At 43.4% G+C, this 20681-nt stretch overlaps 1 protein-coding gene across 1 annotated transcript in view; it reads left to right on the top strand.

Moving 5' to 3' along the window:
• LOC124273124 (inverted formin-2-like) overlaps positions 1–20681 on the top strand; it is a 70543-nt gene that overhangs the window by 38860 nt on the left and 11002 nt on the right. The window contains 7 exon segments of the mRNA XM_046708372.1: positions 8500–8615; positions 9428–9587; positions 14047–14225; positions 18179–18258; positions 19505–20013; positions 20016–20118; positions 20120–20391. Coding sequence (XP_046564328.1) covers positions 8500–8615; positions 9428–9587; positions 14047–14225; positions 18179–18258; positions 19505–20013; positions 20016–20118; positions 20120–20391 — 1419 coding nt within the window.

Below are 20681 nucleotides of genomic sequence, written 5' to 3'. Positions count from 1 at the left end.
CACTCACATATGTTCATATAAACTGGTCGCACATGCCTTCCACATTTAAACCTGTTTCGACCACCATTTAGTGATAAAGAACCCCTCTGTGAACAGCGTGTTAGTAAAGGTCAAAGCAAAGAGAGGCCAGGGTCTGTGACTTTACTGTGTGTTTGTGGTGTCTTTTTTCACAATAGAAATTACTGGATTGTCAACCGTTATATGACTGAATCCGAGTGGCCTAAAACAACAAACTAACTGAAACGTGAAAATATCTGGACAGTAAATGCCATATACTGGATTAACGCAAATTGAAGTAAACTCCTTTTTATCCTGAAAGTTAAAGGCGAATGTTGTCCCCGTAATGACCCAAGCCCTCATGACCACCACAGACCCCTATCAAAACCGACTTACCCCTATCAAGATTCCAATATAAAATTGAATCCCAATACAACAATGCAGCGTAGAGGTGATCAGCCGAAAGAACCTCAGTCCCCTTTCTCACGACCACTCACGCTCTTGTAGACTAACGCTCAGTCTTTGAATATATATAATATGAGACTCCTCTTAGTAGACTAACAGAACCTGAGGAAATCTAGTCTTCATTTAGAATATATAGGGCTGGACAGTAATATGATAGAAGACAAAATAGATTCCTTTTAAATTTAGCAAGATAGGAGACCCCCAGTTCTAGACTTGCTTCATTTTAGGCTTTAGATTCAGAACCAGTAGATAATGAAATCTAGACTTGCTTCATTTAGGGCTTTAGCATTGCAGATAGGGCCAGGCAGTAGGGAAAATAATGTGGTTCAGGGACTGTGAGACAGACTAGGGAAATCTAGACTTGCTTCATTTAGGGCTTTAGCATTGCAGAGAGGGCCAGGCAGTAGAGAAAATAATGTGGTTCAGGGACTGTGAGACAGACTAGGGAAGTCTAGACTTGCTTCATTTAGGGCTTTAGCATTGCAGGAGGGACAGGCAGTAGAGAAAATAATGTGGTTCAGGGACTGTGAGACAGACTAGGAAATCTAGACTTGCTTCATTTAGGGCTTTAGCATTGCAGAGAGGGCTAGGCAGTAGGGAAAATAATGTGGTTCAGGGACTGTGAGACAGACTAGGAAATCTAGACTTGCTTCATTTAGGGCTTTTGCATTGCAGGGAGGGCAGGCAGTAGAGTGAAAACTAATGTGGCTTCATTTAGGGCTTATGCATTGCAGAGGGGCTGGCAGTAGAGAAAATAATGTGGTTCAGGGACTGTGAGACAGACTAAAGGAGCCATAGTGATAAGGCAGATTCAGACCTGAACCTGAGGAGAAGTAGACTTGCTTCATTTAGAGCTTTAGCCGGAAATGGCAAGGCAGAAGGGGAAATGGTGCGGTTCAGGGACTGAGACAGACTAAACACTCTAGCTCTTTACTGTCTCACGTTCAAGGGGAGTAGGGAGGGGGTCTCATCATCAATGCACACTTGACCCTATTTGAAGAAGTGACCCATGTCCAAATTGGGGTTGCATCTCCAGGGGTCACGGGCAATCAAAACACACAGCCGAATCATTGACCCCGACAATGACCCAAGGTGTTAGAAAGGGCATGGCAGTTGTTGACCTCAACCGATCTGATAACAAATAAGTTGATATTTTCAACATTTCATTTCACACTTATCACGGGTCAATGCTCCTGATACAATGTCTCATTAATATTTATTTCTTCATATGCGCATTATGGATGATAAGAAGATTAAAATATATGCAGTGGAGTTTAGCATACACATGTAAACGTCACCAAGAGCTTTGAATAGATTATATATAAAAAAATATTGATGATCGTTGAACCCCCGTGAGTTTGAAATGCAGTCATATTGGCAATTACTGTAGATATCTATATATGTACTTAGAAGCATGTTATTGCGTTCACATGTCGAGTTATAATAGGTTCTCAGCAACCGATGTTGCTGGAAAGAAGGAACCCCTGAAGTTCCGGGTTAGAATTGATCTTCAGCAACACTGCTTGTCGTAAGAGGCGACTGACGGGATCGGGTGGTCAGGCCCGCTGACTTGGTTGACACATGTCATCGTATCCCAGTTGTTTAGATCGATGCCATGCTGCTGATCACTGGGTTGTCGAGACTCAACTGGTCGAGACTCGTTGGTTACAGACCGCCGCCATATAGCTGGTATATTGCTGAGTGCCGTTAAACAACAAACAAACAACACAAACTCGTAAAAGGGGAACTACTGGATCTGGTGGTCAGGTTTGTTGACTTTGTCCTCCACTCGACGGCGTGGATCGTTTTCAGCACATGAATGACCTGTCTGATCCAGACGCGATTATTCACACGCTGAATATTTACAAAACAACAACACTGTGTGACAGCGTACATACTCGTATTAGCTGAGCCAGACGAAGCAGGTTTTTTATATTCTCATAAAACGTCCCTGAGTCATTTGCTTTTGTTATCCACACCCAGAAAACCTCGATTATCCCTGGGAAACACGATTGTGAATCGTCTTTTATTGTCAACCCGACCATTGACTCCATCTGAATTTGGCCTCAGACTACGCCTGCCATCTGTCGCTTGATTGTATGGGAACCCGCGTGGGCCATCCATGTTAATCAAAAGCTGCATTATCGAAACGTTGGAAAGACAACCAAAGAATTTAATTACCGACATCATGAAAAGAAAACATATGCTCCTCAAAGAAATAAAATTACTTCTGATTCTTGCGTACTTCTAACATTAATTTTTGTTTCTGTACTTTGGGGTGGGGGTTGGGGGTGTTTGTTGTCGTTTAATGCCGCACTTTGTAAATAATCGGGTCTGGACCGAACAATCCAGTGATCAACAGCATGAACATCGATCTAGGTAAGTGGGATACGTTCACATGTGTCAACCAAATTAGCGTGTCTGACAACCCGATCCCATTAGTGGTCTCTTACGACAAGCATACTGAAAATATAATCATCATTTCATGCCATGATTTACAAGGAATAAGAAAGAATGGTCCGATTTTTCATACCAAACCTATTTTGAATGTTATATTAGCTGCGAGTATGGCTGGAGACTTTCCGCCATGGATATACATATCAGATCTGTCGTTGATTAATGGCGACTTCCCCACTGCATCCTCTTATAGCGTGTCACAAAGACGTTACTCACGCTGCCGTTGGCGTCACATCTTTGAACGGTTAGCTGTGTGGGTGTTCTGTAGTTTATTTATCAAACCGATTTGTCATCACTGTCGCAATCATCATCAATTATGATCTGATACATAGAATCGGGAACTGGTGTCTCAATTCTCTGTGTGGAGTTGTCTCCCTTAGCCGTGACAGCATGCTAAGATCATGGTTTCGAATCCTAGATTCGTCCCAATTGTGATCATTGAATTGTCATGGCTTTCTTATCTTGAAAGTACCACGAATTACATCTTTGAGAAAAAAAAGACGGCGTCATATAATTCAAACGATTATGTCAGTTTTAGATAGCGGATGAGAATAGTATGTTATAGATAGTGGATTTATTTATTGGCTGTCGTGTTACACACAATCAGGTATCAATTTGCAAATATATTTCAACTTCCGCAGACGCAAATGGAGTTGAATACCACTTTGCTGCAAGTACATGTATGTTTCTAGGTTTGTCAGCTCCATACTTGTGCTGCTTCACAAAGTAGAGGGTAGCCTAGTGGTTAAAGCATTCGCTCGTCACGCCGAAGACCCGGGTTCGATTCCCCAATGTGTGAAGTCCATTTTTGGTGTCCCCCGCCGTGATGTTGCTGCTAAAAGCGGCGTGAAACCATACTCGCTGGCTCGCTCACTCACTCACTCACTCACTCACGACCGCCTCCGTGGTGTAGTGGTTAGAGCGTCCTACCGGAGAGCGAAAGGTCGCGGGTTCGATCCCCGACCGCGTCATCCCAAAAGACGTTAAAATATGGTACTTGTTTGTCCCTGCCTGGCGCTCGGCATTAATGGGTACAACAAGGACTGGTCGGCTCGGAGTCAGTATAATGTGTCTGAGTGGGGTGTTCATGCTTCACTGCGGCATGGTATCTCAGTGGGCTAGCACTATAAAACCAGCTTAAGTCTGGGCTAGTACAAGCAGCCGCACATACACATACACACGCATGCACGTCGTCATATGAGCGAAATATTCCCAAGCACGACGTTAAACCCAATTTCACCTCACCTCACTTCACTCACTCACTCACTCACTCAAAGTGGTATTATTTTGGAATTTTCTCCAACACAAAGCTGACACACCGTCATATAACTGAAATGCAGTTCAAAGCGGCGGACCCGACTCGATGATTTACAGACCATCGTCATACAGCTGGAAAATGCCTGAGTGCAAACAAACAAACAAACAAACAAATCAAAACGGCGTTAGCCCCGATTCACTCACACGGTTGATGATAAATATATAAACGTTCATCTTCAGTTGTATAACTATATCGTCCCTGTAGCCTATGACATCACGCACTCACTCACTCACTTGTAATTCTTGCCATGTGGTGAGAAACATTTTAAAGATCATGGCCATGCCATGTTGCAATCATTTAAGTGTTATAATGACAGCTCCACTTGTGTTCGCTGGACATTGGAAAACACCATGTGAGGTATGATTCTACAACGCCCAGCGGAAAAGCCGGACATATCCCATAAACACCTTCTCTGGTCGTTCACGAAACAAGGTGACGTTGGATATATGTATCGTGACATGGAAGTGTATTAAAAGAGAGGCATTATGACGTTATTACATGGTTGCCTGTGGCAATATAATATGATTTATTGTCCAATTATGAATATTTCACACAGTATCCGTGGCCAAAATACAGACTTTGCATTGGCAGATAGGCAGTTCTAAGATAGGTAATTCCATATTCATATCTTTACTTTACTTTAAAGTTGATTTAATATTTTATGTCGTTTATTTTTTCAATATACGGATCAATACGTTTATATAAGGTCCCCGATTGGAGATTTCAAATGCTGGACCACATCGGTCAAATTCTCGCTGATGACAGCAAATCTCGAGTTGGGTGATCGAGACCCATAAATCCCCAGTCACTGCCTTGTAATCCAACCTGCTACAGTTCTAAGTGGTACCTTGAATCAGGTATCGTGTATCACGTCATTTCGCGGCTCTCCTCAATATGAGGACAGTTCAAACACTCATTTTCTTTTTAAAAAACTCTGCTAAATACCAAAGTATCGGCGAATCTCAGGTTATATATCTTCAGACTGGTATTGCACAACAGAGGTTGTCGGTGATGGAAGGTTCTGGATATTTCAGCCGAACCTTCATAAATATATCATTCTCTGTTCTGAGCAATAAAACCCAAAACAAAGGTATCTGTTATCGGTACAGTAGACACATCATGCCTCATGTTTTAGTCATTCAGTATGTGACTTTGTGAAACATCCGTCTCAGACAGTATGACGGGGATGCTGATGGGAGATGCCTAGACTAACGCTTTGTCTCTGAATATATATATTGTGATGGAAACAAATAATTAAATTGAAAAGGAGCCGCAGTGAGAGGACATTCGGAAACTGAGGAAATCTAGACTTGCTTCATGTAGAGCTTAAGCATTGCAGAAAGGGCTGGGCGGAGGGGAAAATAATGTGGTTCGGGGACTCTGAGACAGACTAGGAGACGCCATGCATAGCTAAAGAGCACTTGTCTGATCATGACCAGGTACTTCGTAAGCATATTCTATAGTAATGTTTCGTTTTCACTGAATTATTCAGTAGTGTTCTGAGTGTGTTTTCTAAGAGGTTGATTGTTTCTAATTTCTCAAGGGGAAGAGAGACATAGTGACCGTCATTTTGAATTTGTTTTGACAACAGGAAACTATTTAGGTTGTTCAATGTGAAGGTTTTGTGTTATCGGTGACGTGTTTTGTTGTTGTGTAAAGGTAAATATTTACCGTCTTTTCGTAGAATAGCTACAATGTTTTGGGAGTAAACAGGTGTTTCAAAACACTAGGCATGTTTGTCGCAATACTGTGGGCTATTGTAGAATGATTACTCTAGAGAAATATTATATATACATCTCATTTTATTCTCCAAATTACATACAGCATGTGCGGTGATGGGAGAGGGGGTGAGGTGATGGGAGAAGGGGTGAGGTGATGGGGAAGGGGTGAGGTGATGGGAGAGGGGTGAGGTGATGGGGAAGGGGTGAGGTGATGGGAGAAGGGGTGAGGTGATGGGAGAAGGAGTGAGGTGATGGGAGAAGGGTGGGGTGATGGGGAAGGGTGAGGTGATGGGAGAAGGGTTGAGGTGATGGGGAAGGGTTGAGGTTATGGGAGAAGGGGTGAGGTGATGGAAGGGGGTGAGGTGAGGGGTGAGGTGATGGAAGGGGGGTGATGTGAGAGGAGTGAGGCGATTAGAGAGGGGTTGAAGTGATGGGAGAGGGGATGCTCATGCTGTTGATCACAGGATTGTCTATTCAAAACTCGATTATATACAGACCGCCGCCATATAGCTGGAACATTGCTGAGTGCGGCGTTAAACAACAAAGAAACCAACAAAAATCATAAATTACGACATTTCTTTTCAAATTTACATGTAAGGTCAATCAGTCGTAGAAAGTTATTGTAAATGATACCGTTATACCGTTAACGGGTACCTGCTATGGGGCTTCTCCATCAGTGAACCCGTGAAGGTCCGGGTTAGAATTGCTCTTCAGCAACCCACGCATGTCGTAAGAGACGACTAACGGGCTCGAGTCTTCAGGCTCGCTGCTGATGCATGCCATCGTATCCCAGTTGCGTAGACCGATGCTCATGCTTTTGATCACTGGATTGTCTGGTCCAGACTCGATTATTTACAGACCGCCGCCATATAGCTGTAATATTTGTGAGTGCGGCGTAAAACTAAACTCACTCACCCTCCATCATTGAGGAGCATGCCCCTTTAACAGGCTGTAATGCAACTCACTTCATGATCTGCTTGCTTCTGAAAAGGTCACGTACGGAAGTCGAGGGCACGACCTGGTTTCAGTCCGCACTCTTTCGTATCTTTTTTTTGTGGAAATCACTTAAAATTAGACACTTTTGTCGTTGATATTCAGAGGTATTGAACTGCATTCAAGATCAGACAAAGGAGTGTCTACTAGACCAATGTACGCCTATCTGGGTTGTCTGGGAGCCACTAAAATCAATATTTCATTATCAGTAACAGCATCTCATCTACAGGCAGTAGACCAACTAAATATCACACACTTTGGTATGTGCAATTTATCTGCAATATTTGATAACTTTCCGGTTCCAGGATTCAAATGCCACCGTGAATGCGGCTTGCACCTTCAGACACATTCATTTTGAGATGACAGCTGCACACTTCTTCTCCTCTCGGTCGTATGAACATTAACTAGGTCATACACTGAGACCGTGAGGCTTAGTGTTCATAACATTAGGTAGCGTTTCAAATATGCTTGAAATCGTACTTACTTGGAAGCGCGTGTCAAGTGACGTCTTCAATACTTTTTCAGCTTTGATACCTGATTCATTTGCGTTTTATGTGAGTGGGTGATAGCGTTTGGTTTGACAGTCGTACACTAATATCACGGCGTACACTAATATCACGGCGCGTTATGTTATGTTCTAAACAATAAGCTTGGTTCAAGCTTTCTGTGGGAAGAAATCCCGAAGTAAGGCAATTCTTAGACGTTGGCCACTTCTAAGTGCGTACTGATAACCCTTAGCATCTCATAATCAGAACGAATCTGGGATTCGAACCCACAACGATAGCCCTATGGCACGGTTAAAGGTAGCAGTTCCATACAGAGAATTCCGGCGCCTTCGACGACAGGGCCCCCGTGCTCCCTGGTGTTTTTAACAATTGATCTGTCCGCCGATTGTCGTCAATATCAGTGGGAAATATGTACATAACGCCCGTGACACCAAATTATCTGTATCATAAGTGACATGGTTGTCGCGTCACCGTCCTCTCAGTTTACGATCACGACGCTGCATAAAACCATACTCACTCACTATTTGAAGTGGTTTAACAGTTTCTGTTCGTCGGGCTCCTTGACCGATCATATTATCCGAACTTTTTCCTTTCCATCAGAAACGCCGTGTCCCAAGTTGACCGTCTTCTCCTTGTTTGTTTGCTTTTCTATGACAATGCTGAATACAGCCACGTATGCCTGGGCGGCTAAAGGGATCGGATGGTCAGGCTCCCTGACTTGGTTGACACATGTCGTAGTATCCCAATTGCGTAGATTGATGCTCATGCTGTTGATCACTGGACTGCTCGTTTACGTGGTTGTCATATTCCATTTGGGTACATCAATGTTTCAATCACAATATTGTCTGGTCCAGACTCGATTATTTACAGACATCCGTCCATAGAGCTGAACATTTGTGCGGCGTTGAATAAACAAACAAACAAACAACAAACAATGCAGCAATAATTCATCACATCCACTCGCTTATTCACTATGTTAATTTAGAAAATATAGACGTCTTTAAATACATATTATATTATATCTGTGTGTGTCTATTGCCAGCCCTGGACACGACGAACGCTATGGTCAAGAAGCAGGTGTTCGAGCTGCTGTCCGCCCTGTGTGTCTACTCCCCAGAGGGATATCGGCTTGCCCTAGACGCCCTGGAGACGTTCAAGGTAGGCCACGTCGCTGTGTGGATTTAATCGAATCTGAATATGATCAATACTTGTATTCCATTAAAACTTACTGCTCAAACTGTTTCGTTGAAGGAGAGCAAATGATATTATAAAAATTAGTTCTTCAGTTTCACGGTTTGAGGTTAACCTAACCAACACTTTCAAACGCGCTTACAATTATTTACGAATTTTTGAATAAAAAGAAATCTTTTTCTCCCCTTTTCTTCCCACAGTGTAAGTTAATTTCATTAATGGAAAGAACTCCAAGTTAGTTTATGGAAGTAACCATTTCTGGTCTTATATAGCCGAGGAGATCCGGGTTAGAATTGGTCTTAATCAACTCATGTTTGTCGTAAGAGACGACTAACGGGATCGGGGATCAGGCTCGCTGGCTTACTTGATGTGTGTCGTCGTATCACAGTTTCACACTGGATCGATACACGTGAAATCAGCCACGATCATCGAAAGATCGCCGTCACACAGATGACATACTGCTGAGTGTTGCGTTGAACAATACAAAATTTACCCCGCCTCAAAAGTTGAAGTCGGTGTTTTAAATATTTGTATCTTATTTCGACCACTATGGTTTTGGCGAAAAGTATTTTCATCAACAAACCCGGAAAAATGGCATAATTCAATTGCTTAAAAATAAATAATTAAACGTTTCTGCAAACGATTATCCAAAATTTGTACCAATAAGTGCAGTATTGTAAACAGGTGCGCGTATTGCATGTTCCAAGTAATACAACAAACGGTTGTATGATTCTATCGTAATGATATCTACATGTGAGATTTCAAAACATTCTTTTCAGACGATGAAGAAACTGCGATATCGATTCAGTCTGATCGTGAACGAAGTGAAGGGGGCGGAGTTAGTGCCGTACAGGACAACGTTGGTAGCGTTCATCAACTGTATCCTGGTGGCCACCGACGATCTGAGGGAACGAACCATGATTAGGAGCGAGTTTATAGGTGGGTTCAGAGAATACAGTGAATGAGAAAGAATTACGCCGCTTTTAGCAGTATTCCAGCAATGCAATGTAGGGCTAGACAAGACTGAACCAGAAAAGGGCTTCACATATTGTACCCATGTGGGGAATCGAACCCGGGACTTCGGCGTGACGAGTAAAGGGTTTATCCTCCAGACTACCTCAGACTGTTTTGTTACAGACAGAATCTTGTTTAGAACCATAACATATTTCTCAGTACACGAAGCATAATATTTTCATTTTGTCAAATATCATTATTCCTTTTTCAACCTTTTCTGGGAAAAAATATGTTTAAAATATATGCTCACACAAAATGGCCGACCCCATTTATTTGAGTAGTATACGTGCTGTTAAGATTCTGGGGTCTGAGTAGGTTCTAACCCACACAAAAACACTTGACCCTTCGACACCAAAATAACTGACACATTCACAAAAAGTAGATTTATCTCCCAACAGAGAGTCATCATATATAGGCTAAAAATGTGGAATCAATACTACGTGCTTCCTACTGACGGCAAAGTGGTATGTATTTAACAAGGCAATACATTCATCGCCCTCACATCCTGACCGGTCTGGACGACGTATTGAGTGTTCTGTAAAACACTGGGTCATTGTCCTTATGAGTGAGTGAGTGAGTTTAGTTTTACGCCGCACTCAGCAATATTCCGGCTATATGGCGGCGGTCTGTAAATAATCGAGTCTGGACCAGACAATCCAGTGATCAACAGCATGAGCATCGATCTGCGCAATTGGGAACCGATGACATGTGTCAACCAAGTCAGCGAGCCTGACCACCCGATCCCGTTAGTCGCCTCTTACGACAAGCATAGTCGCCTTTTATGGCAAGCACATGGGTTGCTGAAGATCTATTCTACCCCGGCATCTTCACGGGTCCATTGTCCTTATGAAATAAGATAATCAAGTATTGGTAATAGAACTGGATCGTAAAACGCTTTTATGACCCGATTCCAAAATAGCTATGTAAAGTACTTCAATTTGGTCGGAACCCTTGCAGCCGAAAGGCTTGTAAACGAAAGACATGTCTACAATGTCAGCTTCACTGCAGCCCGAGATTCTTTGATAATATATATCGGTGGATCGACATTAGGAAAATGTCATCAAGCCTAAAGAAAGTGCTTGTGACCATAAAGGTAGAAATGTGAATGCTATTTGTCGACTTACCACGACAGTAGAAATAGGGGATAAATACGTCAAATTCTAGCAGAACACGACATGCATTTGGCGTTTCCTCTCTTTGAGACGCGTCACGCCGAAGGCCCGGGTTCGATTCCCCACATGGGTTCAATGTGTGAAGCCCATTTCTGGTGTGCCCCGACGTATATATATTGCTGGAATATTGCTAAAAAAAAGCGGCGTAAAGCTTAATTCACTCACTCTTTTTCAGACGACGATGCAGTCAGAAAACGTCAAAAGAATATTGTTTTGTCTTGTTTTGTTGGGGTTTTTTGTGTTTGTTTTGTTGATGTGTGTGTGTGTTTAAGTCCAGTCGCGTGCTACACTGAATGCTGTACACTGAAGTTCTAGATACACCTTTAAGTTCAACTCTAGTTCAATACAAGAAACAGGAGCGATTTTTAAAAAAATAAACAAATAGAACCCAACTATTTATTAAAATGGTACATATTTTTAAACACAAGCAGGAAATGTTCTTAAAAATACAAAATCAGCTCATGTGGCCTATGGAACACAACAGCATATATACAAACTACATCACCGTCGATATTCTCTCGTGATGCAATTGACAATACACGTGTTCAATACCAGGAAGTGAGTGTTAACGAATACCCACGCGCGTTGCAATACACTCACTAACTGTCAGTCAACGCTACGCTCGACAGGTAGGTAATTAATGAAGGCTAATTAACAAAGATACCGGATGAAATACACACCTGTCTCCAGTTGAAATCGCAGTGTCATCTCCACGTCTATAAGTTTGGGCAGACTCCATTCCATTCCATTACAGTACTCGGAGAATGTAAGCTCTCAGTCATCTTAACGGAACATTGCAAGTTTTATATTTCGTCACATACCAGAAATATGAGGGTACTCAACCACCCTGCCATGAGTCCCCGACCCGGTGAGTCCCACTGATGTTTCTGTTCTCTGCCTTGTGGGAAATTACATTCTAATCGTTATATGGGTAAAATGGACACGCTGTCGTTGTTATTTTAGGCATACGGTTGTTTAATTATTACCAATCTGTCCTTGTTTTATCCCCATCCTGCCCCGCTCCAAGCAGGGTAATGACATGTACCATCTTTTAACGTCTTCGGCACGACGAGGTATCGACCTTCCGCTTTCCGGGCAGAATATCCTGATTATCAAACTTTCGTATTAACATGTAAAGGTTTATGAGTTTTGTTACAACATTGCTGGACGATATAGTTCCTGGTGACCCGGGACCGCATTGACGGGTTTCACTGTATATGACCTTTCCAAACAGGAATCGGATGCCCTCGTCACAAAATTGCTGGAATATGACAACACAAAATTGAACAAAAAAACCCTCACTCACTCATTCACCTACTCACTCACTCTGGATTAAAGAGATCGGCCTTTGGGGAGTTTATCTGACAAGAGCCCCGTACCACACAACAATCGTATAACTGCTAATACGATAACAACCCTCGTCCTTTCTCACTGACTTGAGACAGCTGTTCTGCGATTACGCAGCTTTGCGAAACGGGAAGCAGGTGCTCACTGCGATCCTCATCAGGGTTAAATGTTGCCTCAACAACGCTTCGAAATTCAACTATGTGCTTATTTTGGAATGTATTTATGGGTAATTACGTCACGTGGAACTTAGCGGTGTTTGGCGCCAAGCTCGTGACAACCACAACCAAAATCACGATATAATTCAATTTCTGCATCTTTATGTATGAATGACAATCAGAGGCAAGGTAATTGAAGAATTAATTTAATTGACAGGGCACTGGCGGTTTAAATTTGATTTAATTGGGCATGTCATTAGAACTACCGCTGTAGGAAATCAAATATTGGAAAAACCAAAATAGATGTTGACGTAATTATTGCACGTATGGATTAATATTTAAATAGCTTGTCACACAAACAATTGGAGACTTGTTTTGACTCTGTTTTATCAGAATCACATCTTACAGTTCAATTGTATTGTCTCTGTTGGTGATGTCAGTCTGTCACGTGACCTGGCAGCGCAAAATGCGGATATTAACAGCAGAACTGTTGTCAATTTCGGCCAGGTTCCAGACCGCACGTCGTCAATTATTACTCGATATGTTGGACATATCATATTGCATCGAGGGCGATGGGTAGCATTCAGGTTTAAGGATTTCGATCGTCACACGGAAGTCTTGGGTTCGAGTCATCATATTGGTACGATGTACATGTATTAATATAAGCTCAATTCGGGTGTCTCTATATGTAATATTGCAGGAATAGTGTCCAAAGAGGTGTAAAACCCTATACAGTCACATTGTCTTGTACAATACATCAATCAATCATTTTTGCCCCTCACACACCAACGTTCGCTGAATGTCTTGAAACAAGTGTTGAGGGTCCAAAAAAATATTTGGACCCCAGTTCCAGTGAATTTGTTTGTATAAAGAGCAGTATAGACATAAAAAGCCTCTTCTGTTCCTTACAAAAACCCTTAGCAGTTTGATACATCCCCCACCAAAATCCAAACCCCGCAGTGGGATAGGCTTGTGGTTAAATCGTTCGAAGGCCTGGGTTCGATTCCCCACATGGGTACAATATGCGAAGTCCATTTCTGTTGTCCACTGCCGTGATACTTCTGGAATATTGCTGAAAGCGGCGTAAACTATAAACTCACTCACTCGTATACATTCCATGACAGATTAACTATAGTCACTCACTCACTCACTCACCACCTTTAGAGAAAGCCTGCCTTATGGAGTGAAACCTTGTTAATCTGGACGATAACATTCTGTCTGTAACTGTCCGGAATAACACATTTTCTGATTAATTAATCATGATAAAAGTGTAATGTCACTTTGTAATCATGTAAGATTTCCAAGCATTGATCGTCCGAATGAGGAGTTCCCTGATAAACAGGATCCGGTTTCTTTGTATGCTAAACAAAGGGACATAGACCTACATTTGTGATTTGCTAATCCGGTAAATGATAAAATCCAGTCGATGTATATTTCAATGGAACGTGTACGGTGGGTTTTGTATGTGTGCATTGTGCCAGAGGAGGTGGGTAGTCCAGTTGGTTAAGTCGTTCTCTCGTCACGCCATGTTCGATTCCGCACATGGGTACAGTGTTTCAAGCCCGTTTCTGGTTATTGCAGGAATATTGCTCAGAGCGGCGTAAAACTAAACTCAATCACTCACTCCATTCCTGTAAAGGTTTTATGAGCTTTCTGGAAGGTATAACTGTCTCAATATAATATCATTGCAACATTGATTTATTTTCGCAGGTCTCAACCTCCTCGACCTTATCCATGAGATGCGCGACATCGACGACGATGACCTCAACATTCAGTGTGACGTCTTTGACGACGAGAAGCACGATGATGACGAGGAGCTTGCCGCCATGACGTCAGCAGCGCTTGACATCAGCAACCCAGAGGAGGTGTTCAAGGTAGTCCTTCAGAAGGTAGGTCAATGGTTGCCTTCAGAATGACCAAGTGAAACTAAGTATACCTGATCTAAGTGAGAGGCCAATTGCAAGCAGCTAAACAACGTCAGCCATTCAATGATTCTCTGTCTCCTTCTGACCCGTGAAGATCCGGGGTAGAATAGGTCTTCAGCAACCCATGCTTGCCACAAAAGGCGACTATGCTTGTCGTAAGAGGCGACTAACGGGATCGGTTGGTCAGGCTCGCTGACTTGGTTGACACATGTCATCAGTTCCCAATTGCGCAGATCGATGCTCATGCTGTTGATCACTGGGTTGTCTGGTCCAGACTCGATTATTTACAGACCGCCGTCATATAGCTGGAATATTGCTGAGAGCGGCGTAAAACTAAACTCACTCACTCACTGTCTCCTTCAACCTCATTCATACAGTGGCAGTAAACCATGAGATAGTAGACGTCTTCACTCCAAGTCTCAGACTTTTCCTCTCAAACTCCACTGACACATTCAGATGTGATTTTGGTAACCTGCTGAACTCAGACGCGAACAGTATGAAACATCACTGTCAAAATGGCCAATAAGTCTCGAAGGAAATCCACATCTGTTAGTAGCCTCCTGGACAACCTTGAGCCCCGGCGCTCCCTGCAGTTTTCCAGTCACGTAAACGGAGCTAAGTGCATGGGCGGAGCTAATTCATTTGTGTCTGAGTTAACTCATCGGTCACGGAAAGGCTTGGCCAGCCACCATCAGCCTCTACATCACTCCCTACGTCACCTGTATGACACCTTCCACGTCTCTCCTATATAATATCGTTACCGTAGTTTGTGGCCAGATAATTATTTTTGTATTATTACATGAAGTTTGACCTATAGGAGAAGTCCGTGTGTGATGTATCGTGTGGTATCAGTCCTTACCTCCGGCAACGTATTAGCTATCTATGGATGCTGGCCACCATCGCCCGCTCCATCTAACGTCAGTTCATTGCAATGTCTGTCTTTCTCTGTCCGTACTTCATCCAGACACATGACCCGTGAAGATCCGGGGTAGAATAGGTCTTCAGCAACCCATGCTTGCCACAAAAGGCGACTATGCTTGTCGTATGAGGCGACTAACGGGATCGGGTGGTCAGGCTTGCTGACTTGGTTAACACATGTCATCGGTTCCCAATTGCGCAGATCGATGCTCATGCTGTTGATCACTGGATTGTCTGGTCCAGACTCGATTATTAACAGACCTCCGCCATATATCTGTAATATTGCTGAGTGCGGCGTAAAACTAAACTCACTCACTCACTCACTCATCCAGCCACACGATGACTGGCTAGTTTAAACATGCGACACATCCTGGTCAATGGAGTTATTAAATTATTAGACAGATGGCTCAAACTGTGCAGCATAGACACGCATATCGTACATCCTCCTGTCTGTGAATCGTTCGGTGAAAGCGTCTAAAACTTATGAGGAAGACAGAACTAAAATTTGATGTTTCAATGAAGGGCAAAGAAGGTTCTTCCCTCCGATTGATCACATGTACCCCATGGTTGTCTCCCTTTGAAGATTTGGACTATGTCTCCTGTAACCCAATTTTGTCTCCCTGTAGGAGTGAGTGAATGTGGTTTTACGCCGCTTTTAGCAATATTCCAGCAATATCATGGCGGGGAACACCAGAAATGGGCTTCACACATTGTACCCATTTGGAAAATCGAACACGGGTCTTCAGCGTGACGAGCGAACGCTTTAACCACTAGGCTACCCTACCGACCCCCCTGTAGGATACTGATGCTAGAGTGGCCCTCCAGCCCCCCATGCTGTATCCCCATATTTCCACCCCCGAATGTGTCTCCTGTAACATTCTTGTCTCCCTTTGAGGATTCTGACGCCGGATCTTGTTATTGGGTCTCCTAGTGTTTTCCAGATTCTAACCCGACCACAATAAAGTCAGACAAAGGTACTTTTCAGAGAAAGATGTGATGCTCAGTAAGAATATTTATAACAAATGGAACATTTGTAGTTTTTTGTCAAAAGCGTTTCTGCGACGAAATTGTTAAACTAAAAATGTCTCGCCTTTACGATGCTAATGTATAAGCTCGCTCTGTCACTCACTCACTCGCTCACTCGACCATGTTCCTCTCATTGACGCCTTTCAATCCTCCAAGTAAGCTGGAACGTCTCAATATTTCTCATCTCCATCAAAAACCTCATAACATCGATCAACACTAACCTTTAAAGCAAACTTCAAATTGATCACATTACACAGATGAGATCCCAGGCTGATGTAAAGACATTAAATATTTTGATACAACATTCGATAAAAGGGTCACCACAACTCGTAATCAAGATTAAGCTCCACTTGAGCCGCATTCCCAAATTAATTGAAAACCCGTTTTTGCCTTCCTATTTCATGATTGAAACTATTTCTTCGGCTTACAACAGTTGTCCAAGCCGAGAGGTGATTGGAAGTTATTGTCCAGAGCAACGCAGGGGTTGTCTTTGGTGTGGACATTTCGTGGACATACCCGCTGAGATATGTTAGTGTGGCGATTGCTCGACGGCGGGTCAAAGACAATGTTCATTTTTCACTGATAGAAATGTAACATTATCCGACAGAGATCTCCGACTTTAAATTCAGCAGTGTAGCTTTGAGAAAAGGAGAAAAGTGATGAATCGTGCCAGCGTCTTGATGGATGGAGGGTGCTAAGTCCCCGTGGTTTCAAATGGATATTGATGACGGATTCAGAACAACCGCTGGCAGCGCCATCAATCAGAACTTCAAATCCTAAGCTTCTCTAGTTGTCAGCGAGTTTTTCTTCATTGAAATATGAACAATCTGAAATATAATCCTTCAAGTTTAAAATGGAATTCAAAAAGCGTCATTGAAAATTGATTAAATGAGGATCAGTGTCCGCAGTCTGAGGCGTTTTGCATCATACGCATATATTGCCGTTCACGGCCCCCAGCAAGTACGGGTCGAATTCATATTGATTTCGGGCACAGCAGGCCCTGGCGTCTTAGGCGCAACAATACGTTCTTCAGAGTTGTGTCCCTTTACGTACAGGAATCATAAGATCGTAGGTTCGAATCCCAGACTCTCCCTGGCTTTGCTTTGAGGTTTTTAAGCATAATAACAGTGCTGATGTGGTAAACGTCTAAACTCTGGTCAACGTTAAGTTGACCGGACATGATTTGTGACTAACTGGTCTAAGTGGCGTTAAAATGGACTCACCCACCATCACTGACCTATTTATAGCTACTTCTCTAATGTGTCTCACAGTCCCTGAACCACATTATTTTCCCTACTGCGAAGCCCTCTCTGCAGTCCTAAAGCCCTAAATGAAGCAAGTCTAGATTTCCTCCGGTTCTGAATCTCTGGTCTCCCTGGGGCTCCTTTTCAATTTAAATGGGCTTGTTTGTTACTATCCAAATTATATATATTCAGAGACTAAGCCTTAGTCTATTAGTTCTCCTGAACAAGGTTTTATTGACTTGTGGTTAAATGGTAACCTTGAGGGTTTAAGTTCAAGGCGGCAATTACGAAATCCACTCATACTGTTCTCCGCTGTGATGTGACTGGCATATTGCCCACATGGGTGTTCTCACTCACTCACTCACCTACCCCCACCCACCCACTCACTCACTCACTCACTCACTCACTCACCTGCACCCACACACACTCACACACCTGCACCCACCTGCACCCACACACACACACTCTCACCTACCCACACACTCTCACACATTCAACCACTCACTTAGCCACCCCACTACACACTCACCAACTCACTCACTCACTCACCCACTTATTCACTCCAATGAACGCGCTAATCATCGTTTCACAGAGTGCAGCGTATGTCAAGGGGACAACTAATGTGGACAACTAAGAGAGATGCTGAGAAGCGTAAATAGTGTTGATGTGACGGCGTTCAGGATGTCTATGTTAACAAGTAGTTTAGATACCCATGTTGTTATCTTCCAGGTGTACAACACCCCCCACGCCGACGTCTTCCTGTCTATCCTGCAGTCACTGTTGCAGATCGACCCAGACACACATCTCAGGTAACTCCTATCTTACGTAGCATATATCTCAGGTAACACATATCTCTTGTAGCACATATGTAAGGTAGCACATCTCAGGTAACTCTTTATCTTACGTAGCATATATCTCAGGTAACACATATCTCCTGTAGCACATATGTAAGGTAGCACATCTCAGGTAACTCCTATCTCACGTAGCATATATCTCAGGTAACACATATCTCTTGTAGCACATATGTAAGGTAGCACATCTCAGGTAACTCCTATCTTACGTAGCATATATCTCAGGTAACACATATCTCCTGTAGCACATATGTATGTAAGGTAGCACATCTCAGGTAACTTCTATCTTACGTAGCATATATCTCAGGTAACACATATCTCTTGTAGCACATATGTAAGGTAGCACATCTCAGGTAACTCCTATCTTACATAGCATATATCTCAGGTAACACATATCTCCTGTAGCACATATGTAAGGCAGCACATCTCAGGTAACTCACATCTTACGTAGCATATATCTCAGGTAACACATATCTCTTGTAGCACATATGTAAGGTAGCACATCTCAGGTAACTCCTATCTTACGTAGCATATATCTCAGGTAACACATATCTCTTGTAGCACATATGTAAGGTAGCACATCTCAGGTAACTCCTATCTTACGTAGAATATATCTCAGGTAACACATATCTCTTGTAGCACATATGTAAGGTAGCACATCTCAGGTAACTCACATCTCACGTAGCATATATCTCAGGTAACACATATCTCTTGTAGCACATATGTAAGGTAGCACATCTCAGGTAACTCCTATCTTACGTAGCATATATCTCAGGTAAAACATATCTCTTGTAGCACATATGTAAGGTAGCACATGTCAGGTTTGAGATTTGAAATCACTTAATATGGTGTTTCTAAAGTACCACCAAGTATTAACATTTATGGTAACTCAAATCGCACATAACGGGTGAAGATCCAGGTTAGAATTGCTCTTCAGCAACCCGTATTTGTCAAAGAGGCCGCCAGCGGCTTATCATGGTCTTGCTCGCTGCCTTGGTTGGTGTATGTCATCGCATCTTAGATCGATGTTAATGTGAATCATTGTCAGGTTGTCAGATCCAGTTAAATGACGTCGCTAAACGTCTCCTATACCATGCTGTTACTTTACTGTTTGCATAAAATTCTCTTGGTTACAATTAGTGAAGCACATCAACATGGTTGAATATTGCTAAATTCACTGACTCTAATCAACTGTCATCTTCAGTGACAACCAGTGGAAGCTGATGGAGTTGGCGTCGCGCAAGATGGTGGTGCTGAAAGATACAGAAGACGTCAACAAGATGGTGGTGGACAGGATAATGTCACCCCGCGCGTTGCCCCCGAGAGACGAGGCTAACCGGAAAGACATTGCAATACAGACTGAAAAACTTCCGACTGGTAGTGGCGAAGTGCCCGGAAGTGAGGGAGTTGTCTCCCCTTCGACAGGAGAGGTTGTGTTAGTGAATGGCTTAGACCATCCAACGAATGGACTCATTTTGCCGCCAACAAAACCAACAGAAGCCTGGACTGAAGAGAGTCAAGTTGGCACAGCCAGTGAGGTTTCCTGCTCGTCATCAAATCAAGTCTGTGATAGAGATTCTTCCAGTAATGGATTATCAAATGGTGCTAATAACTCCTCAACAAATGGTGCTATCCCTCCACCCCCACCTCCACCACCTCAAAGTGCTTCAGCGTCTTCTACACCGCTAGCGCTACCACCTGGGGTGCCCCCGCCGCCGCCCCTCCTCCACCAAGTGGGATACCTCCACCACCCCCTCCACCGCCACCACCAGGGGAATTCCGCCACCCCCCTCCACCACCAGGGTGAATTCCGCCACCCCACCCCACCACCACCCCCCTCCAGGCGGTGGTATTCCCCCACACCTCCACCTCCACCCGGCAGCGGCATTCCTCCACCACCCCCACCCCCAGGAGGTGGACCACCTCCGCCTCCACCTCCACCAGGTGCACCCCCACCCCCAGGTGGAAACCGACCACACCCTCTTCAGTTCCGGAGTCCTGTTCCTAGTTTCCAAGGGATCTCAACGCCAAAACCAAAACACAAAATGAAGACTTTTAACTGGTCGAAGGTGCCGCCAACGGCAATGAACAGTAAGTATTGACTTGAGTGTCAAAATGACATCCAGAGATATACCAGCATAATGTCCGTAAAATCATCTTAAATGATTAATAGGTACTCGACTTAACTGTTGTGTTTCGCCAAACTCTGAATCGGGCAACCAACACTGTATGACTATAAATGTTGGGAATAACGTTCATTGCCCTGACTTAATAATTAATAACATGGCCAGTGCTACTGATTGCTTATCCTCTGGCGAACCAATGGCGTCACCACGAACCAATGGCGTCACCACGAACCAATTCTCCAGTTCATCCAGTCA

Source organism: Haliotis rubra, unplaced genomic scaffold (genome assembly GCF_003918875.1).
Source record: "Haliotis rubra isolate DU_JTF1 unplaced genomic scaffold, ASM391887v1 Scf1, whole genome shotgun sequence".
NCBI classification, from domain to species: domain Eukaryota; kingdom Metazoa; phylum Mollusca; class Gastropoda; order Lepetellida; family Haliotidae; genus Haliotis; species Haliotis rubra.
This window is presented reverse-complemented; position numbering and strand designations above follow the sequence as displayed.